The sequence below is a fragment of the Cucumis melo genome, chromosome 7 (genome assembly GCF_025177605.1).
Source record: "Cucumis melo cultivar AY chromosome 7, USDA_Cmelo_AY_1.0, whole genome shotgun sequence".
Classification (NCBI taxonomy): domain Eukaryota; kingdom Viridiplantae; phylum Streptophyta; class Magnoliopsida; order Cucurbitales; family Cucurbitaceae; genus Cucumis; species Cucumis melo.
This window is the reverse complement of record NC_066863.1, coordinates 26,487,685-26,509,552: the sequence shown is the minus strand read 5'-3', so window position 1 is coordinate 26,509,552 and position 21,868 is coordinate 26,487,685. Positions and strand designations below refer to the sequence as shown.

At 33.5% G+C, this 21,868-nt stretch overlaps 4 protein-coding genes across 7 annotated transcripts; 1 reads left to right on the top strand and 3 right to left on the bottom strand.

Annotated features, from left to right (window-relative positions):
* Window positions 1-2,404: 2,404 nt before the first annotated feature.
* On the bottom strand, window positions 2,405-4,811 carry LOC103494447 (tyrosine--tRNA ligase, chloroplastic/mitochondrial). The gene has a single exon (XM_017046094.2). The coding sequence runs from the start codon at window positions 4,644-4,646 to the stop codon at window positions 3,165-3,167; it is 1,482 nt and encodes a 493-aa protein (XP_016901583.1). The 5' UTR covers window positions 4,647-4,811; the 3' UTR covers window positions 2,405-3,164.
* Window positions 4,812-5,501: 690 nt separating this feature from the next.
* On the bottom strand, window positions 5,502-8,526 carry LOC103494449 (mediator of RNA polymerase II transcription subunit 31). Its single transcript, XM_008455623.3, has 6 exons — window positions 8,255-8,526; window positions 7,965-8,062; window positions 6,799-6,895; window positions 6,644-6,722; window positions 6,062-6,340; window positions 5,502-5,940 (listed from the first exon to the last, which is right to left on the bottom strand). The coding sequence occupies exons 1-6, from the start codon at window positions 8,302-8,304 to the stop codon at window positions 5,923-5,925; spliced, it is 621 nt and encodes a 206-aa protein (XP_008453845.1). The 5' UTR covers window positions 8,305-8,526; the 3' UTR covers window positions 5,502-5,922.
* A 951-nt stretch (window positions 8,527-9,477) lies between these two features.
* On the bottom strand, window positions 9,478-15,112 carry LOC103494443 (polyadenylate-binding protein 1). Of its 4 annotated transcripts, none has more exons than XM_008455617.3 (6): window positions 14,821-15,112; window positions 14,629-14,731; window positions 13,486-13,559; window positions 11,008-11,199; window positions 10,587-10,711; window positions 9,478-9,917 (listed from the first exon to the last, which is right to left on the bottom strand). In XM_008455617.3, the coding sequence occupies exons 1-6, from the start codon at window positions 14,971-14,973 to the stop codon at window positions 9,872-9,874; spliced, it is 693 nt and encodes a 230-aa protein (XP_008453839.1). In that variant the 5' UTR covers window positions 14,974-15,112; the 3' UTR covers window positions 9,478-9,871. The 4 variants fall into 4 exon arrangements, with proteins under 4 accessions (XP_008453839.1, XP_008453840.1, XP_050943231.1 ...); XM_008455618.3 differs by having other exon boundaries at window positions 13,486-13,556; window positions 14,821-15,110; XM_051087274.1 differs by lacking the exon at window positions 14,821-15,112 and having other exon boundaries at window positions 13,491-13,556; window positions 14,629-14,712.
* Window positions 15,113-16,416: 1,304 nt separating this feature from the next.
* Window positions 16,417-21,000, top strand: LOC103494442 (superoxide dismutase [Fe], chloroplastic-like). Its single transcript, XM_008455616.3, has 8 exons — window positions 16,417-16,590; window positions 17,422-17,496; window positions 18,297-18,485; window positions 18,981-19,152; window positions 19,339-19,442; window positions 20,167-20,193; window positions 20,370-20,393; window positions 20,502-21,000. The coding sequence occupies exons 1-8, from the start codon at window positions 16,471-16,473 to the stop codon at window positions 20,706-20,708; spliced, it is 918 nt and encodes a 305-aa protein (XP_008453838.1). The 5' UTR covers window positions 16,417-16,470; the 3' UTR covers window positions 20,709-21,000.
* The last annotated feature ends 868 nt before the right edge of the window (window positions 21,001-21,868 follow it).

Genomic DNA, 21,868 nt, shown 5'->3' with positions numbered 1-21,868 from the left:
ATTAAAAAAATTATCGATTTTATATCATAAATGTTTTATAATATATCAAATACATATGCAAAATCCTTTTCAACGAGAGCTTATTAAAGTGTTAAATTTACGTATGTTTTTTAAGTTGATTTTGAGGCTAAGTTTGATACAACATGACAACTATGGTAAAAAAAGTATAATTTTTTTCCTAAATGAGTTTTTCTTCTTTTTGTCTTCCTTGTTTGTTCTTTTTTTTTTTTTTTCTTATTTTTCTCTCTTTTTGGTTTATCTCTCTCATTTTTCAAATTAAAGAAGAAAAAAATAAGTGGTTGTTCCAAAGTTTTGAAATTTAAATCAAAGGTAGTTTATAATTTATTTATTTATCATTACTATGCTTTAGAACAACATTTGAGAACATGAGAATTTTCTTACTTTATGAAAGATGAGAATGCAAGAATGGGAGCATATGACTTAAAAAGGAATGAAATTAGTACTTTATCAATTGCTATTGAATTCATTTCGCTTTGTCAGTGATTCATTTATTCTTTTTAATTACGTGATAAAAATATTTTTAAAATATCGATAAACTACTGTTTTACATAAATTTAATTTGTTGAATGAACTTTGTATTTATATTGATTTTAGTATCGATCTCTAATATTTGATCTTTTGATTTCTTCCCATTAACGTTGAAGGAAGTTTTTCTTTTAAGCCTTCGCTGTGATTTAACTTCCCATAGAGAATTTAAGAGCCTAAGAGAAGTTTTTATTTTCTTGGTTTGGAATCTCCAAGTCTTACATACACCACACTCTTCAAAACTTCTTGAGCTTTAGTCTTCTAGTCTTTGAAGACTTGAAGGAGTTATGTTGAGTTATGTTCTTTACATCTTCGGTGCTTCTATTTGGGATCTTTAATTATTGAGTTTTTATTGATCTTAGAGTAATTATTAGCGGTGACAATTTTAAGAATAATAATTAAGTATATAACAATATTTTAAATAAATTATAAATATAGCAAAGTTTGATGATAGACTTTTATGGTGATCCATCGGTGATAAACATTTACAACAAATTCGATAGACTTCTAAAAATTTTGTTATATTTATAAATTTTTAAAATATTACTATATACTTAATTATTTTAGATATATTTGCTATATTTGTAACAATCCCTTAAACTTACAAAAGCTTAGCGTGAACTCGATTGCTTTTGGTCTCAAAATGGGCTTGGATTTAGTTAGAATCGATCCAATTTACAATTTCAAGCAATACAACTTCTTTTATGTAGGCAAAAAAATTGAACTATGTAAAAGTTAAGTTTTAAAATTTTAAGTTTAGTCCTATGAATCAACTTTTAATCATTTCAAATAGATTTCTAATTCTTTAATTTTTTTTTTTAACTTAAAAGTTCAAAAAAAGGGAAGAGACAGAGAAGATTGGGGTTTAAATTCATTGTTTTTTTAGGGAAAAAAATGAAAACCATACATAACAAACAAAGAAAATAAGCATAAATTTTGAAAACAAAATATTTTTTTAGGTTTCTAGAATAAAAAAATTTACCACAAAAAAATGTATTTTTTTTTCATGTTTTAGCAAAAATTAGAAGATAGAAGGAGAAAAAATCAAGCCAAATATCTCTTACATAAAGATATAATATAAAAGTATCCTAACCATTTCTTAGATGCGGTATAAATTCGATTACTTGTTCTATAGAGTTGATCGAAGTGCACCATAAACTAACTCGAATATCCCAAGTTACCAACACGAATTCCTTTATTGAGAAATCTAGCAAGAAAAGAACTACCACAGTTCATTAGCCATCAACAAAAATAGAGCAAATCAAACTATGCAGAATTGAATTGTTTTACATGATGTTGCATTTGATAATTATAAGCAACCCTAAAACATATTAATCTAACAAAGTACACTCATTTTATGATTCACAGCAACTCTATATTACAATCACCATCTGTTAGGCAAAAACTGAACATACAATCAACCATAATAAGAAAATTGAAACAACTAAACATGAATATCGTTGTCAAATGGAGTCTAAGAGATTGGTGAGACTTCACTTGATCAATATGATCAACTATAACAAAAATGTCCCCAGATATTATGGATTTAATTGCTCTCTTTTACTAACCTTAGCTATAACAAGATTTTAGAAAACTATATGGCATCATATTGTGCACTGCTGAAATTTCCTATCAATTGAAAACAAGCTGTATCAAGAGAGTGTCGTTGAACTCTGTATTTCTAGTAAACACATCACTAACATCATTACCTTCTGCTCTACACCTTCATAATCTTGTAGCCTATTTCTCATTTTGGTTTTAAATTTTATAGAAACATGAAAAAATCATGCTTTTAAATAAAATTTTCATTTCTTTTTCAATACAACAAAGAAAAAGTACGGAAATTTGAACATCCAACTTCAAAGAAGTACACGTCAATTACTGCTCACTTTTGCTAAATTTTTTCCATATATCAACATCTCATTTCTCTTCTTGTCACTCCATTAATTTTCACAGGCAGTTCCCTCCCTACCAACATCCAATCTCTTCTAACTCATCTTCCTAACAAACATCCCTCTCTACTTCTCTGATTCACTACACTTTCACCAACTGTCTCTTTTTTTTTTTTTTTTCTGATTTGTTGGAATTTAACAGATAGTTAACCATAAAGCAACAATCAGCAAATATAACATACCTATAAGTTATAACTTGCAAGATGAAGTAGTGAAACAGCCCAATTAATGTAACCTGCATCCACTGCACTCCTTAAATGGCATACCAGCATCTATCTGAAAGAATTGCCTCCTCAGCAGCAAATTAGTTCACGAACACTCTAAGGACTCTAAGGACACGTTGGTGAGTGGTTTTGAATCGGTTAAAATCACTTCTAATATGTTTAAAATCCCTTTAAAACATATATTCTATCATCCATGTTTTATTTTGCATTTTTAAATGTTATTTTCTCACTAATAAAATTGATTTTGAATGATTAAAAATTGGCAAAAGTGGTCTAAACCGTTTCAAAACTACTCTAGAACAGGTAATAAACATCAATTTGAAGATTGGGACTTAACTATGAACTTGAAATAGTTTACCAAAAAAATTCACCCAAAAAATAATAGTAAAAATGAAGGACTTGTTGGTTAGGGAATGAATGAGCTGTTTCTGAATCCGCTCTGTTATGATATCCTTACAACCACCTTGTTCTTCTTTCCTGCCGATAAAAGTAGAACTTTTCCATCAATAACGTCTACAGCTTCAACTCTTTTACTCTCAGAATCCACTCTACCATTATTCAAATAAAGTCCCCCTTGCTTCAGTAACCGACGGGCAGCCGACTTGCTTTCAAGCAAACCAGTCGTAACTGAGAGATCGACAACCGAAAGGTTCAACACTTGATCATACTCCAACGAGCAGCATGGAACATCCTCAGCAATCCCTTCAATAGTCTTCCAATCCAACTTTGTCTCTGCTCCTGGTTTCAATGCTTCAGTAGCCTTAAGGGCCTCACTTAAACCATTTTCACCATGAACAAACCGAGTAACTTCTTCGGCCAGCCGCCTCTGCACCGTGTTAGGAACATACCCAGGTTTCGTCATTTGGCTTTCCAAGTCCTGAATCTCCTCAATATCCAAAAATGTGAGAATTCTAAGAAACCTCACCACATCAGCATCAGGAACACTGAAGAAATACTGATAAAACTTGTATGGAGATAACATCGATGGCGAAAGCCAAATAGCACCGTCTTCGGATTTACCGAATTTGGTGCCATCACTCTTTAGAAGAAGAGGGAATGTCAAACCATAAACGCCATCAGCTTGAGGCAAACGTTTCCTAATAAGCTCTGTCCCAGCAGTAATATTCCCCCATTGATCACTACCTCCAATCTGAACAGAAACGCCCTCGTTTTGATACAAATGGAGAAAATCATACCCTTGCAATAGCTGATAAGTGAACTCAGTATAACTCATTCCTTGCTCCGATTCCAATCTCCTCCTAACACTCTCCTTAGCAATCATCGATCCCACTCTCGCAAACCGACCCACATCTTTCAAGAAATCTAAAAATCTAAACTCCTTCCACCAATCATAATTATTCAGAATCAAAAAATTAGGGCAAAAATCAGAATCCGACCCCGAATTCCCCAAAATTTTAGTGATAATATTAGTAATTCCCAGGGTATTAGCCTCCAAGGTTTGGAGGTCGAGTTCGGGCCGCTCGAGGCTCTTGCCGGAGGGGTCGCCGATACGGGCAGTGGCACCACCGATAAGAGCGACGGTGGAGTGGCCACATCGGCGGAACCAAGAGAGGACGATTAAACCAAGAAGATTACCTAAATGTAAGCTCTGGGCAGTGGGGTCGAAGCCGCAATAGACCTTGAGAGGGGAGAGAGAAGCGGAGCGGAGATTGTCGCTGGTGATGGAGTCAAGAAGGCCGCGTTGTTCGAGGATTTGGATGACATTGGTGGGAGGAGAAGGGGTTGGTGAGTAGCGGAGAGAAGTTGGGGAGGAAGAAGCGAAGAAACGGGAAGTGGGTTTAAGGAAGAAGGAGGAAGAGGGTTTGGATGAAATGGTGGAGAAGAAGAAGGAACGTTGAGAGAGAAGGAAAGCTTTTGAGGTGTAACAAGAAGGTGAAGAAGAAGCAAGAATGGCCATCACCATGGATTCAGTTCAGTTCTTTCTATCAGAAAGAGAGCTCTTTGGGTATGTCTAATCCAAAAAAGGGAATTTAATCCCCACACAAGAAATGAAAAATCGTCGAAACGAAGGAATTGGACGTCCCTCATTTTTCTTTTTTCTAATAAATTATATAGTAATGCTTTTCTATTCCAATCAGTAGTTTTTATATACAATTTACAAACAAAGAAAAAACATAGTAATATTATTTAATTTTAACATTTCAAAATTGAAGTTATGTAAAAAAATTCAAAATTAACTTTTCTTTGTCAAGGATGTTGAAGTGACTATGTGATATTAAAAACTAGGGGTGAATGGTGGTCACTGAAACCATACAAATCGAACCAAATGCTAAACCGAACCCAACCCAAAATCGAATTTATAAAGGGTTGAGGTATGTTTATGACTAAAAGAAACTATAAGAATGGTTTGGAAAATATCTATAATTAAAGAATATTAGATCAGTGATCAAGTTTGTTGAGTTGTGATGAGTTTAGTTAAAGAATGAAAATTTATAGAATAAGGTTAATGAAAAAATTGCAAGAGAGGCATTGATAATTTGAGTTTTGAACTGTCATTTTTATTACATTGTAAAAAAATCTATTAAAAAAACAAAACAAAACAAACAAAACTGTCACTTTGAAATAGAATAAAATATTTAAATTAAATGTTTTTAGAGATTTATTATATTTATGATCTACGTCAACGTCTAATCAATATTTTTTATGATCTCTATATTTTCGTCAACATTGACATAAACTTGAACTATTAATACATATTCTTACATATCATAATCAATAAAACATAAAAAAAAAAATTTAATAACAAATTGCAAAAGTATTTACAAATATAACAAAATGTCACTATTTATAAACGATATATCTGGCTATATCCACATTACTGCTCACTTCTCACCATGCCTACTCATAGGATTTTACGCTGCTACAAAAAATTGTCTAATATAGATGGAGATAAAAGGATAGTCAAAGGAACTGCTTACCAATGTATAGATAGCCATAACAGCCAAACATATAGATAAACCAAAAATTTTAAGAATTCTTAGCAATACTTTATACGAACGTGGAGGTCATGTCGCTCTGTTCGCGAACATGCGAGAGAGAGATTTTGCACAACCCGAAGTGAAGGATAACTCTTGGAAAGCTTATGCAAGGCATCATCTTTGAACTTTAATTTTCACTGTATGCATATTTACCTCGTGAGCTGCTCCAGCATCCACCCTAGTTTTGACTAATGAAACCAACTACGTCATACTTCTTTCCTGTCAAACACACAAAAGAAGTAAATGAAAATTTGAAGGTTTAAGGAAGAGGTGTGTCTTCTAACCTAATAAGTAGAGTACATCGATAACTTGAGAAAACAAATGATATGTGACACGTTACATGTTTTCTCTTTCGTCGATCAATTCCTGCGCCCTTCATGTCGTTCTTTGGAAGTCCAGGACCAGGTGGAATACCATACTGCATGGGAGAAAGTGCAGCTGTAGCAGGTGAAGCTGCCACAGTGGGGGCTGGGGTTGGGGCCGGTACAGGTGCTTGAGGTGGGGCGGATACTGGGGGTGGTAATGCTGCAGGTTCGGGAAGAGGTCGAGGCAAAATGTGTTTCAATCGATTATTCCTATAGTTCTTCCAGAAGTAAAATTGTTGTCTGTGTGCCAATTCCTAAGAAATTCCAAATGATGCAACTGCGTTAAAATACTAAGAAAAAGGAAAAGGGGAAATATCGCTATCTGCATATGAGCAAACCATTTGGAAAGAAGCAACAGATATCTCTCTTGAATCGATGGACATGGGAGACAGTTTAGATTTTTCTCATCTCAGTATAAACTGAAACGAACATACGAGTCTACTGGGCATTTATCAGAGATGTGCATAGTCGCGAGCACAGAAAAAAATCACTATCCAACTAAATATTTATTCTCCGATCTCGAAAGAGAAGTTGAACAAAAAAGAACAGAAGCTAACCTTGTTGCCAGGATGAGCCATTGCATTTCGGAAGTTTGAATTTTGTAGAAGTTCAAGAAAAAAAAGACAATGGGGGTACCTAGAAACAACATTGAAGTCAATACCAAAAGAACAATCAGTTCTCATTCATCAGTTCAGGGAAAGAACCGACTCACATTATAAACTTGATATACTCTGGCCGTTGCCAATATTGAAGGTACTTCAAGTAACCAATAAAAGCTTCATCCTCGAGGTAACGATTCTGTGCCAGATCTGTATAAAACTAGATGATCAGCAACCAAAACTGAGAGCACAAAAAGCATTTGTTCCAACATTTCAATATCAATTTGCAAATACATCGTTTGTTAAGAAGAAATGTGTACGTGAAGGTGAAGATGACTATCATAAAAAATGTAAGTGCCAACTTCGGAAATGTACTTCAGTAAGATAATGTAGCATATCATCAAAAGGATAAAATTCTAGGAAATTCACTATATGTAAGAATTGTACAACGCCAGCTTTTCTTAACAGGCAGAAAAAGATCAGACGTGCACTGATCTCTGGTAACTTATAAGTTGATTTTGTAGTAGGAACAGTAGGTCGCTGCACCAGCAGTAGTCAGGTGGTTAACATAAAAGAAAAAGTTTCATCTAGGCACTACTCTAACTCAAGAAGATGTCATGCAATAGAATGAACTTTGGTTCTAGATGTCAAAATCTGATCTTTAATTGTGACTTCCTTCTTCACACTGGTCAATAAAAAATCACACCTTCACAGGAAAATGCAACCAAGAAAATCATGTTCAAATTTAAATAAAACACATGGTTCACGTGAGATATTATATGATAAAAATTCAAGCAACCAGTTCTTTTTCTTTCACACCCTGGATGTTCAAGCTAGCTTGTTAGACCTCAACTAATTGAATGGAACAACTATAACAATACTATATTGATATTGATATCAAGAAAACTCATACGGTATTAAATCATTGGTAAATGTTCGTCCTAGCTTGAACTCACTCCAAAGTGATTATTTAATTTTACAATGACATTTATTATACACATAAGTTCAATCCACTTTATCATTAGAAGAAATACGTAGAATTTACTTTCGTATTGGTTGCTTTACATGTAAAGCACACTTTCATGTATAGTTAGCTCATTAGAAATCCAAATTGAATATAAATTCAACTGAAATGGTCCGAAAGCAAATCTTAGGATAAACGCTGAATTTTCGAAACTTCGAACATCCAATAGCTTGGCCTACCCTTCAAGCTGAAGTTTCAAGCATAAGAAATAAGCCTAACCCCTATAAAGAAACCCTAAATTTTACAAAAACTTACAATGAATGTAGGTAGGATTGGCAAGGCATTGAACAAACTCCAATTCGAGCAAGAACCGCTGCCGTCCGTCATCGGGATCTTTGTAAACATTTGTAGGCCTGGTAATAATTGACCAAACAGAAAGGGAAAATTGATCGATTCACGATGAGCCCGATAAATCAATCCCTCAGCAACAGAGCAAAAATGAAGAATTAAAGCGATATACAAAATGAAAGAAGGGTTGGGTAAAGGGAGACGAAGAAGGAGGGAAAATGATAGAACAGGAGAAAGAAAATAAGAAACAAACTTACGATGATGGGTTATCAGCTGCTTCTTCGTTTAATCCATGATTGGACGCCATTGAATCTGGGTGCCAGTCGAAGTTCAAATATCGTGCAATAGAAGTTCAAATTGAACCCAAAAATTAAGAAGAAGTTACGAGATTCGTAGTGGAGCGATATGGAGATATTCTTCAAAGCTCTCAACAAAGGCTATATTCAACTTAGAGCAGCAAGCGATAGAAATCGATGACCCGACGTAGAACAATGAAATATGCCCGCGCTAACAATGCTATCAAAACCTCATAATCCTTTTCAATCGCTTAAAATTAATATCATTTATGTTGAGAAAGGGTCGAAAATAAAACATTTAGCAAAATATTGAATAAAAAAAATTCTTTTCAATAGTCTTGTATACTAATAGCAAATAATTTGTCAAATATTTCTATTTTCAGAAAAACTTCAATATTTTTCATTTTTTTTATATATTTTTTAACTGAAAAATCGTTAAGAATATGCTTGTGAAGTGTCCGATAACAACAAGTAAATTTGATATCGTTATTGTCAAAATATAGCAAAATAAACTAAAATATTTATATATATAATAAAATATCTTTTCATAGATTATCAATATTACTATCTTCTATGACTACTAGATATTAAATGATATCAATAAATGTCTATCATTCGAAAAAACTACATTTACCAAACTATTGATTTGTTTTTTTAAAACTTAGTTCTTTTTTTTCAAAGTAAATTGAGGTGGTTTAATACCTATGACCAATAAAGATTTTTATTTATTAGTGTTATTATTGTTACTAAGCTTATGACAATTTATTATTATTATTATGACTATTCCGTTATTATTATTTTTTCCAACCGATCACTTTCGATATTCAGTTCGATTTTTTGACCTATTATGTTCACCTCTACGAGAGAGGACAATAGTAAAGATAAAGCTGGATAAAGACAAATCCAATTTGCATGCAAAGTTTCCGTATACAATGAAACTAAAATGTGAAAATAAAGAACTTTCACTATCGTATCATAGACAATATTTTTTTAGAAATAGCGAAAAACATGTTTCTCATTGTATTATATTGTACCTCTACTTTATATTAAGATAATCAAATTATACAATCAAGAAGTCTTCAAATAATTACCTAAGTTTTTTTTCCTTAATTAAAATGGGTATAAACCAAACAAGAAATTTCATTGCTAAACCCATCAAACTGGAGAGAAGGCAAAAAATAGGATAGTTCTACATATCATCATATCAACTTATAATTGCTTCTTAAATAACAAAGAATTCTACATCCTGATCAGTTCCAATTCATCATACACAAGAATTCTATGTCCTTTAATCTCCTTAATTTTCTTTCTTCCAAATTCTCTTATGGTTGATGATAACATGGTTTTTTCAGCCCTTCCAGAGCCAACAAATTGTTAACCAGTCCACAAATCTTTTACCCCCTCAAAGCTACAAACTGCTACCAAGTTCATAAGAAACTCAATTGGGACTGTTGAAACATCAATAAAGTACAATGTTTTCCACACCCTCCAAGTTATAGAGATGGTAAAAACACCATTGAGTCGAAGGAACACTAGATCCCAAACAATAATTTTGCGGTAGTACGAGCATTGTATCTCCTAGTAGGGTCTGTACCGCATCGGTCGCCTGAACCTTGGGACCCTTCTGCATAAAGAAAGAAGATAGAAACTCACATTATAAAGCTGGAAGTGAAAGGAATTGAATTTTCAATTAGAAGTGTACAACATTCCACTAATTAATTCCTTCAAATCAGCAAAGAGAGAAGAAAAGAAGTGGACAGTCGACGCTCTAATTCCCCTTCAACAATATGCATTAGAAGTTGATTGCTCTAAAAGAGTGCAATTTGTCTCCCACACCTGAATGATAATCATTTTTTGACAAAAATTTTAAAGAAATGCAGCACAATCATGATTTAAATATCCAAAAGAAGAAATGGCAATATGTATATACATATATATGCAAACTAAACTATTTTGTCAAAATAGTAGAATATTTATGACCAATTGGCTTGTCATTGAAATTTGTTTGTAAATTTTCACATTTGAATCGCATATGTACCATAACAAAACAGGAAACGTTGGGAGAGATTATTTATCCCAACACATGATATTACCAACATGAAAGACTTCTAAGATTACATCCTATGTGGAGCGGGAAGGCAAAGAAACTATGACCTCTAAGAGGGTGTGTTAAGAAAGCTACACAAATACATAAACCTCCAGGCACATACCATGCCTTACGACTTGCATACAAGCATTTCAAATTCTTCGTCATACCATAGAGTGAGAAGCAATATAGTAGTTTAGTGCTTACCCATAACCATATGAAGGATAAGGTGCAGTAGGCGTGAAAGGCCGGCGACCTCGAAAGCCAAAAGGGTTTGGCCTCCTTCCGCGGTATTGCTTCATGCCCGGCACATTTGTCCTTTTAGCAGAGACCTGCAAAATGTACCAATGGACATGGTCAGTGATAGAAGTCAATATTACGTATCAACGAACAGTGTAGAGGCTCGGGGATGTGCAGAAGCTCCTAGTCTCCCAAACCTAGCGAACTCAACTAACCAAAAGCAAATGCTTCTACATATAATTTTCCCCTCTATATACACCTTTCACTCAGAAGTCACAACTTCTCTTATCCCCCAAAGTCTTCCTCCGACATACACACACTATCAGCGTCCTATTAGTGACAATCACTATTGATAGAAAGTTAAAGAGTGTAACTAAGTTCAAAAGACCTTAAGTTGACGACCGTGCAACTCTGACTCATTTAACAGCAAAGCATTCTGGACAGCATCAACCTCCACAAACTCAACATAAGCAAATCCCTTGGGGTGACCAAATTTGTCCGTCAAAATTGTCACTCTATTCACTGTCCCACATGATTGAAAATGCTGTTGGACCTCTTCAGGAGTGCATGCATAGTCGACCTGAAGTGAAAATACCAGGACAGAAATAATAAATCATTTTGTATTGAAATATGATGTTGGAAAGCCATGTAAAATAAGACGAGAGGCAAAAATGCCCAAGGAGAAATGACACTTCAATCTGCCATCGGCCTAGCTAGACTTAACAGGACTAACAGAACTTCAGATTATGATCATGTTAAAAGAATAATATCTTTAGACCTAGAATTTCATTGTGACTCGATACAAATAATATAAAACCTTGAAACAAATATCAGATATTTCACATCTAAAACATGAAATTTTTTTTATTGAAAACCAACCTTACGTTCAGCAAAACTGAAAGGAAACAAAGCCATAAAGAAAGCAACCCCACAAGGAGCCAAACTACCACAAAAAGTATCCAATCAAGCCAATTGAGACCTAACAAATAATTACAAAAATCTTCACATGAAACCTTGCTAACTAAAGCCTAAAAGGGAGGCATGAAACCTTGCCTCGCTCCTACCATTGTCTCTAAAACCATCTAAATATTCGATTGTTCCTTGAGATTTATAAAAGAGTCTGCCCTATGGGGTGGTTAGCATAAATGAAAAATGAAACAACATAAAGGTAGTTTACGAGAGAAAGAAAGATTGGAAATGTGTGTAGCCATGGGTGGGAGTACGCGGCCCAAAACACTGAATAGAAAACTTCACAACAAGTAAAAGTTGCAGGACAGAGATGGTGGGAAAAGCTCCTTTTGGCAGGAAAATACTGCGAATGAACTAAGGAGTGCAAGAAGCTCGCAATGATAGCAGCATCAATTCATGAAGGGTAACAATAAGAAGAAATCAGGATAATTTAGAATCGAATAAACTTTTTGGGATTTCTTTGCTAGATTAATGCAATGCACCCAGGAAGGGAACAATAGTAATTCTTAGGACCATTTGCCAGCAGAGTGCAACAAAGTGAATAGATTATAGAAGACGTTTCCAAATATGACTATAAGACCTGGCTGTTGTTTGCTCTGTATCAAGGCCATTAATTCTCAAATTCCTCTTAAACCGACAATACGCTGAATTCGGTCTCTTCTTCATTCCAACTCCCATAAGGACTTGTGACTTAAGTAACCTGAAAATAATATTAGCTAATTGTTGCATGGCCATGGACTTCAATTTTTATATCAAATAAATTTTAGGAAAATTTTCAATTTGTACCCATAAACTTTGGGGTTTGAATCAATTTAACTCCAAGCTCACAGTTGCATCAATTTATACTCTAAACTTTTACAAGTGTATCAACTTAGACCCTGAACTTTTATAAATGTATCAATTTAAACCTTCCATTATGTTTTACTTGGACACTCTTAGGAAAGTTGAGGGAAATGATACATTTAAGAAAGTTAAGGTTTAACTGATGCATTTATGAAAAGTTAAGGTTTAAATTAATACAATTATTAGTAGTGTTTAAATTGATACAACCCGAAAGTTCAGGGTTTGAATTGATACAATTATTAGTTTAGGATTTAAATTGATACAACTCTCAAAGTTCAAGGGTGTAATTGATATTTGCCCTAAATTTTAAAAAAATATATATGGAGGAAGAGGAGGAAAAGGAGGAGGAGGGGGAGTAGGAAGAGAGAAAGAAAGAGAGCTAAAACACGATGAATCGACACAAAGAATACATTTCTTTGGGGAAAGAAGAAAAAGGACGCTTGTCCATGAGAAGAGAATGGGCTGGGAAGAGGTTCCTGATTTAACTAACAAATAGGTCTTTTTGGCATGGACTTTCTGTTTAACAAGTTGTGGCAATAACGTTATAATTTGCCACAAAAACTTGTAAGAGAACTTAAATAAATTCTTACAATTTGTACTGTGGTATGGTATTTCCTCATGATAATTGTTTTTTTTTTTTTTTTTTGTCTCCTATATTTCTTGTCGGCATCTCCTATATTTCATTTAAAATAGATGACAGTCAAAGTAAAAAAGAAATTAAGAAAAATTTACGCATTTTCTTTATAACCATTTTGCTTTTAGCTTTCTATTTTTGAAATTTACACTTTCCTCATTATTTGTTGGTAAGCTTTTCATCTTACCTAAAAACACCTTTGAATTCAAAACTGAATTTCAAAAACAAAATCAAGTAGTCAAAAGCTACTTTTTAGTTTTCAAAATTTGCCAGGGTCTTTGAAAGCATAACTAAAAAGCATGTGTTCCACTACGTTAGATAGTTAGAGCATAAAAAGTAAAGGTGTAATACTAGACATGTGTACTGTAAAACTTCAATATTAAAATAACACAGTGGCAGGAAAGGGGTGATAAATCTCACATTACCAACATATACAGATCGAGAATCTACTTCCTCCTTTTCAGCCTGTGTTGCAGAGGTACTGGATGAATCTTCTTACATGTTAAAAGGAACACAAGTTAATTACAAACTACATACTGAAAAAAGATGGTTAACCAAACTAGCAAAGTATGAAATAAGACTTCCACTAATTACTATTTTCTCACCACCAAAAAGCGGATAAAATAATGACAAGAAAAGGATTAGTCTATTCGCTATAAAAAAAACATTCTATGAAGTATCTAATCAGCAGACATGCATGCCACATAGAACACATGCATCTTGCATATTCCACAAATACAAGCTGAAAGTTCAAAAGGTTTTGAACAGCTAGAAATGCAATGTGCTTACGACTGGAAAGGACATGAGGGTACATTAAAACAATTGATTAGTTTCATTGATAAGTGAAATATAATAAAAATTTGGCAATATTAAAGTGAAGTAAGTGTTACACCTTTCCGAAATTTACTCAAAATTCAAATATGAGAAAAAAAATTTATTCAAATATAGAAATAGTTGCAACTCTCTGGATGATTGCCAGCAAAAAAACTAATAACGTTTTGCACCTATTTGACATAACAATCATAAATAAAAATTCACAAAGCCTCAGAATTTTCAATATCTAACTATCTTTTGTTTTATTTTATTACGTTTTTATGAGAAACCAAGCTTGAAGTTTGTGGCAGTAGACCAACTACCAAACTTCCCACCAGGGACTCTTAAACCATTAAATAACTTTTCGACAACCTCCGTTAATCACAAAACTCTCCTATTTTCCTCCAACATCCCTTCACTGCAAACCACGCCAAATTCTAGACTCTGAAACTTGAATACCAAAAACCCACCATTGCATCCTTCAAGTACAATACAGCTAACAACGATAAACCCAAACAGCTCTTAGAACTTCACGCAACCTGATTCTAGATTCGGGAAGCTATCCTTCGATATGAAACATGTGATCAGTCTTAAAAGGTTAAAACTAGGTTTTTCCCCCCTTTTTGATCTTTTCCAGTAAAGAAAAACAGCTACAGAGCTAATTCAAGCAACCTAAATTCCCCTCACAAACATCAAGAACAGAATTCAATAACCAACTAACTGAATTACAAAGATGGAACGAAAAGATACCTTGAACAGCACCCATCTCCTTCTCAACTTTAGCCTGCATTTCCCGAAGGGCACCAGCCTCCTCTTCGATCTCCTTAAGCCTCCTCTTCATGTCCTCCAAGTCCTGAATAATTTTTTTTAAAGACAAAATGAAACACAGAATCAGAGACAAGAGTCGATGAAAGAGAAGAGAGAAGAAGTCGAAAAGCGCACCTTGGAGTTAGCGTTACTAGGCTCGGCGTCGTAGCCTTCTTCGTCGGCCCTACCAGAAGACATGTCGAGGTCGGCATCCATCTCGGCGTCGTCGGGAATATCCCCACCGTAGACTTCGTGTTCGTGCTCGTCGTAGTTATAATTGCGCTCCATCTCCGTCTCCGATTCCGACTCCGGTGGCCCCTCGATCGATGGTTGGTAAGTGTTGTGTATTTGGCTCCCAATTGAATCAAGATTAGGTTTCGGATCCTGTCTCCGACTCTTCTTTTCATATTATCTTTTTTTCTTCTTTTTTTCCTTTTTTTATTTATTTTTACTACTAAACATTAATAATATATATATATATATATATATATTCGTTTTCAGGAAATGTGATTTTAATATGGATTAAATTGAAAAAAATAGTATAATTTATTTTTTCAAAATTATAACAAATGAGACCTTAATTAACTATAGTATTTTTTTTTTATTAAATTGATAGACATGACCACTCAAGATGGAAAGTAAGGTTGGTTTGACTCGTCGGTCAAGTTTAAATTTATGTTTGTATTTAGAGTGTAAAATCGTCGGATGATTTTTTTCAATAAATATAAAAAGATAATTACTCAATAAATATGAAATTATAAATATATAAACGATGTGCAATCTGAAAATGTCAATATCTTGAAAATTATGAATTAAATTGAAATCAAACTCAAACACAAAGACGAAAAGTGTAACATTTTGAATAATATAAAACTAGACTAATAAATACTATTTTTCTTTTTTCTTCAATAGGACGTATGGTGTCTGTAAGTGAAGATTCAAATTTAATATTTGTAAAAATTCAACAACCAAAATTTATACCTACTTTTGACAATGGTTCCGAAAGCGAAGGAAAGCACACAACCTAATAATCACGAGGGGCTCTAGCAAGAGTGAGCCCTCCACACCATACCACATGTTTGTTTAACTTGTGCTACTCTCGATGGCTTAATCAAACATGTGACCAACAAATTTTACGATTGAACCTCTCTCCCTAAATCCTAACTATATATAAGTATAAAATAAAATAAATTTTTATATAGTTTTGCAATAATCAAACAAAGTTTGAGATATTTTTAAATATAGCAAAATGAACTAAAACATTTATAAAACATAGTAAAATTTTACATTATACTAGTGGTAGATATTGATAAACTTACGTGGGTGTCTGTAAGTACATTGATAGATATCGATAGAAATTTATTGATGTCTATCATTGATATAATCTAAAATTTTGTAAATATTTTACCAAATTTGTCATTTGCAATAAATTTTTAAAAAATGAGATATTTTTAAATACAGTAAAATAGACTAAATATTTACTGCATACGACAAAATTTGTATCTTCCAAATATATGAGGAAAAGGAGAGCAACACATGGAGAATATTGTCATATCTTAAGCATAATCGGACATCTACTTTAATAATATTTATAATAATTTGGTGTGTATATATGACTTCTTATTGTAAAAATCAAAAAAGAAAAGTTAAAACAAATTGGGCTGGGCCTAGTATACGAAGCCCAGCCCACGATGTTAAGCTTCGGCTTCTTCTTCCATATCCATTGTCCAATAATCAGGAGCAAACGCACAGAGTAAGACTAACTAAGACACGAGCAAAACGGATATGGCGGCATCTATCGCTTTGCCACCTTCCACTAAACTACACCAAAATCATTTTCACCATTCAAGCTTCCGCGGTAGCCCACTGCCACCTTCTGCCTTTCCCTGTAGCTCGATCAAACAGGTTTTCGTTTGCTGTTGATTGTTATTTGCTTAAGCTCCCGTGAAATTTCATTTCGATACATATGCTTGGTTTGATGGTCATTTCTATGAAAATTGTTCGAACAAGTTGATAGGTCTCTGAGTGTTTGTGTGTCTTTATACATGTATCTTTATATTTGTTTGTATGTCTATGTATGTATGTACGAAAAGTGCTAGAATATGTTGCGGGAACTTGAACTCTAATCTCTCGCTCGTTTTAAAATGATTGTGACCCAACAATTGACCAAGGGAGGAGATGAAGTTGATAAATTAGACGATAAGAAGCATGGGAATGGATATGAAACACTGATATAAAAAGATACTATCATGCACGGCACCATATAATTTCATAATAATCTAGGCCAGAAACACAATGAAGACACGTTTATTTAAATTTATATCAATTTTATACCCGAAGAATGTTCGATTTCAAATTTTATTGAATGTGTTTGGATGCTCGGACACAGACGCGGACATGTTACTCAAACTACAGTGTTTGTGCGTCTTAGTAGACTTATTTAATCATTTATGTACGCTATAAACAGGCATATTAAGTTTACATAAGTAATAATTAGTATAGTATCAGAGAGAGAGAGACAAAACTCTTCAATCTATGTTCTCTTTGTTTGGTTTCAGCAGTTTACATGTGACTTCTTGTGCTATTGGGCAGTGTTGTGAAAATATTGTAGAGATTAAATTTAATATTTTGGAACTAGTCTTGAGAAGTTTTGAAATTTTCATCAGCAAACTTTTTGAAGGAATAAATGCAAGTGCGGCTAAATTAAGCTCGAACTTTGTTTTTTGTGTGGGGCAGAAACAACATGGTTCAAAGACTTATCTCACGAAAATCAGTGCGAAGTTTGAACTGAAGCCTCCCCCATATCCTCTGGTATGTCAGCATGTAATATCACTTGGTTCAACTTTTAATGCTCTCTAGTTTTTAGAACACTTAGTAGCTGCAGATGTTTCATGGGTTTTAGCATTATGCTGGGAGTTGCTTCATTGATTATGTTCTTGGGTTTCAGTTGGAGTTTACTTGATTTAACAGCATAATACCCCTATGATGTTCTTGTCGAGTCCTGAGATTTTGGGAAAACTTGATCTTGTTATCAACCACTATTGGATAATTTCCCTAAGCTTGAAATCAAGATTCAGAAGGTGTTCCTAGATTCAACGTATTGTCAGTTCTTACATACAGGATCGCTCCTCGAGGACTCTAGTTAAATATGAAAAACAATACACATGATCATGAATTTGTTATTTGTACCAGTGAACACTACAAGAATTGCATCCAATGTAACTCATCTATTATTTGAAAATAACTCCTATGAATAAAAACATCTGCCATGGTCAAATGAATTAACTTTCTAGTTTGGTATCTTCTCTTGATGTACCACTCGTTGGTTATTTCATTTGCTTCTGTTCACAACAATTGTACAATTAAAAATTCACCATAACCCAAAATCTTTAGCCTTTAGTAGCACAAAATTGGCAACATATAATAACAAACCTTGTGCTACTGTTGAAATTTATAAATGTAACAAAAAAGAAAAAAGAACAAAGAAAGAAAGACGCTTTGAAGATTCATCGCTTTACTTGTTTGCATTATATGTAGTTGTAAATAGGACCACCTCTTTATCCCAAAAGAAAATGGGACTGCCTCTTACTTCTACAAAGTGTGCTTCATAGGATGCTTTGGAACCACATATGAGTCGTTCAACCCTTGAGTATCATTGGGGAAAACATCACAGAGCTTATGTGGACAACCTTAACCGACAGATAGAGGGAACTGAGCTGGAGGAATTATCACTAGAAGATATCATAACTAAAACATACAAAAAAGGCAATATCCTTCAGCAATTCAACAATGCAGCGCAGGTACACGCCTTCCACATAATTACCAACGTTTGTCGCATCGGTTTTTCACGAGATAGTAATCTTATGAGTAAAGAGTGAATTGTGGGTTGGCGATTGATGTTCTCTTATGGTTAAAATAATTTTTTAGTTCGCGAATTTTCATGCGTGTTTTATTTTGGCCTGCCCGTAAACTTTAAAACATTATGTTTTTGTTCGAGAACATTGTATTGACTATTTTGATTTTGGCTCCTTGCTATAGACTTGTATTTTATTTATTTAGCTAATGAGTGGATATCCACAGAAATAAGTGTTTGAAGCTATTTGAAGTAGGTTTGATGTTTAGTTTTCAAATGCATTTATATGTTTTTGTTAAATGCTTTTTGAAAAATTACGGTGAAAGGACAATTGTTTTTCTCTCAAAGTTTAAGGAGCCTATGATAAAGTACGAAAAAAATTCAATCCAAGGAATATCCACATAGAAGTCTATAACATGCCATCATAACTGAAAATTTGTAGATCTGGAACCACGATTTTCTCTGGGAGTCCATGAAACCTGGGGGAGGAGGGAAGCCAACAGGGGAACTCCTAGAACTAATTGAAAGAGACTTCGGTTCTTTTGAAAAGTTTTTAGAAGAATTCAAGTCTGCTGCTGCAACGCAGTTTGGTTCTGGTTGGGCTTGGCTTGCATGTAAGCCATATATTCATACTACTTTTGGTTATTTGGATTGAATTTCTAAGTGCTTCAATAGGTGTTTCTAAGTGCCAATTTTCTTAAGCACTTTAGAAAAGCAATTCAAACAAGTCATTGGTCTATTTGTATGAATCAATTTTGCTTGAAATTATTCTAAGTTGGGCCTCATTTTCTGTTTTCTAGATAAGGACAACACGGTTGACCATCCACGTCCATCAGAGAAGGACAAAAAACTCGTTATTCTAAAGAGTCCTAATGCCGTTAACCCACTCGTTTGGGACTATGCTGTGAGTATTGCATCATCTTTTTATCACATCAACATAGAGAAAAAAAGGTATTAGATGATAAATAGAACAATATAGTATAAACAGAGGAAGCATAGTTTCAGTTTGGTTTTAATTTTGTCCTCTATAGTTCAGAAATTTCATAGTTATCTTCCCTGTGGTTTTATTAAATCTACCAAAAAAGACTTGTTATTAATAGATGCTAACGGTGATCTTACATCTCAAAAGGGACAATGAGTTGACCTCTAATGCTATTTAACTTATTTGAAAGTTAAATTAGCTGATACTATATATACACGCACACAAAATGTTGGCTCACCATTCCATTTTATGCACATCAGCAACTTCTTAACTGCTAGTAGAACCAGTGGAGACACGGATGGTTAATGTCCTGTTTGATAATTATTTGACCTTTTATTTTTTATTTTTAAAATATAAGCTTATTTTACTACTCCTATCTATAAATTTCTTTGTTTTCATATTCATTTTCTATCGTTGTTTTAAAACACCAAGTAAAATTTTTAGAAAATAAAAAGACATAAAAAAGACTTGTTTTTATTTTTGAAATTTGCCTAGAATTCGAAGTTTATGTTTATTAAGAAATTTGAAAACTATGGTAAGAAATTGGGAGCCACCAAGCATAAAAACAGAAAACTAAATGCAAAGTTGTTATTAACATATGGAGGAGTAGTAATTTAAACTTATTTTACTCTTCCATGTTTTGCAGCCACTTCTTACAATCGACGTCTGGGAGGTAATTTATTATATTTACCATTTTATTTCCTTTAACTTTCGCTGTCGGGTTTCTGGTGTGGGATTTAGAGTTATGTTTGCTTTTGAGAAAAACAGGAATGACCTTTCTTCAATACTAATGTTGTGGTTTTTTCCCCCTTCTTTTTTTCTTCTTTCCCTTGGATTTGATCTCAACAGCATGCTTATTACTTAGACTTCCAGGTTAGACTTTATCTCATGTCTTATCACTTGAATTATCTTGTTCTTCGGTTTTCAATCTTGACTTTTCTGTCCTTATAACATTGTTACTCGTTAAAACTGTCCTTGCAGAATCGGCGACCTGATTATATATCAACTTTTGTTTCAAACCTCATATCATGGGAAGCAGCAGACTTGAGGCTGCAGAAAGCCAAGGCTGAAGCTGCTGAAAGAGTTAAGGAAAAAGAAAAGAAAAAGGAGAAGAAAAAGAACGAAGGTAGCGACGAAGAGGTCTACGTCGACAACAGTTCAAGCGAGTCGGATTCGGATTCTGACTAAAATTTGCTTCTCTCTTCTCTGGGTTACGGTGTTCATAAAGGTGCATACCATATTTTATTTCTATGCTCCGCCGAGTCTTGTGGTTTGTTGCTGTGATCAGTTAGTAGACTTTTGAGTCATTGGCTGTAAAGTGAGTATGAAGTGTGTAATTTTGTAGTTTGAGAGAATGCATTATTGTAATAGAACTACCAGAACATAGGGACTTTTACTTCCACTTTATGCATATAGAATGTTATGGTCCTTTTGGGAATAAGTATTGAATAATTAAATTATGTTTTTAGCGTTTAGATTAGATTTCCATGTGTTATATTTTGATCCTTAGCATCTAAATCTTCTATTTTGAGTTAATTTCCTATTTGTTGTTATTCTTAATTAAACAAGGTCTTCGTTTGTATCATAAATATTTAGCTTCTTTTATGCGTTTATCATATTACTTCGATTTTTTATAAAATTATTGTTTGAGTAAAAGTTCGATTAGAATTTGGCATAAAATGAAATTTTGAATCACTTAACTTGTTTTAGATCATTGTCTTATTGGTTCATGCTTGAATTTTTATTATACCTTAAAAGATACGAAATTTTACGTGGTTTCATACTCTTGATTATTGTTAAATAATTTGTGATAATAACCTATGGGTGTACTAAAGTGATCACTACTTAATCAAATAAATATATCTTTTTAAGTCTATATTATATTATATTTGAATGTTTATTCATAAGAACAAAGAACTGAGGTCGATATAATATACCTATATTTCAAACAATCTAAAGGGAAAGGGACAAGAAATTTACTAAACTATTGTACAGTTCTAAATAATAAAGAACACGTTATTGGACTTGTTTTATAAACAATTTGGTCATGTGAAAAACAATGGCAATTACATCCCAAACCTAACTCAACTAATGACGCCACCCACTATATAATAACCAAGAATAATAATAATAACAAAGAGAAGTTGTGTCTTTGTATGACCGATCAGAACTTTTATATGAAAAAAGTATTGATCCAAAACCTCCCTTCACTTTATGCCCAATAGTTAACTCAGTGGTAAATTGTCCTCCAACTTCATTTAGATTGAGGTTTGAGTTCCACATTTTACTTTTCTTTTTTCATATTAGTTTTACTGAATTAATAAAGCTTATGTCAACAAACTTTTTGA

What these genes read in the sequence shown, in the direction of transcription:
- LOC103494447 (XM_017046094.2), bottom strand. Translation starts at nt 4,646, where the DNA reads ATGGTGATGGCCATTCTTGCTTCTTCTTCACCTTCTTGTTACACCTCA.
- LOC103494449 (XM_008455623.3), bottom strand. Translation starts at nt 8,304, where the DNA reads ATGGCGTCCAATCATGGATTAAACGAAGAAGCAGCTGATAACCCATCA. An exon ending in CAATCCTACCTACATTCATT is followed by an intron (nt 6,896 to 7,964) that starts GTAAGTTTTTGT and finishes AGTTTTATACAG; the next exon opens with ATCTGGCACAGAATCGTTAC. An exon ending in TGGCTCATCCTGGCAACAAG is followed by an intron (nt 6,341 to 6,643) that starts GTTAGCTTCTGT and finishes GGAATTTCTTAG; the next exon opens with GAATTGGCACACAGACAACA.
- LOC103494443 (XM_008455617.3), bottom strand. Translation starts at nt 14,973, where the DNA reads ATGGAGCGCAATTATAACTACGACGAGCACGAACACGAAGTCTACGGT. An exon ending in CTAGTAACGCTAACTCCAAG is followed by an intron (nt 14,732 to 14,820) that starts GTGCGCTTTTCG and finishes AAAATTATTCAG; the next exon opens with GACTTGGAGGACATGAAGAG. An exon ending in TGCACGGTCGTCAACTTAAG is followed by an intron (nt 10,712 to 11,007) that starts GTCTTTTGAACT and finishes TACATTTTGCAG; the next exon opens with GTCTCTGCTAAAAGGACAAA.
- LOC103494442 (XM_008455616.3), top strand. Translation starts at nt 16,471, where the DNA reads ATGGCGGCATCTATCGCTTTGCCACCTTCCACTAAACTACACCAAAAT. An exon ending in AATTCAACAATGCAGCGCAG is followed by an intron (nt 18,486 to 18,980) that starts GTACACGCCTTC and finishes GAAAATTTGTAG; the next exon opens with ATCTGGAACCACGATTTTCT. An exon ending in CACTCGTTTGGGACTATGCT is followed by an intron (nt 19,443 to 20,166) that starts GTGAGTATTGCA and finishes CATGTTTTGCAG; the next exon opens with CCACTTCTTACAATCGACGT.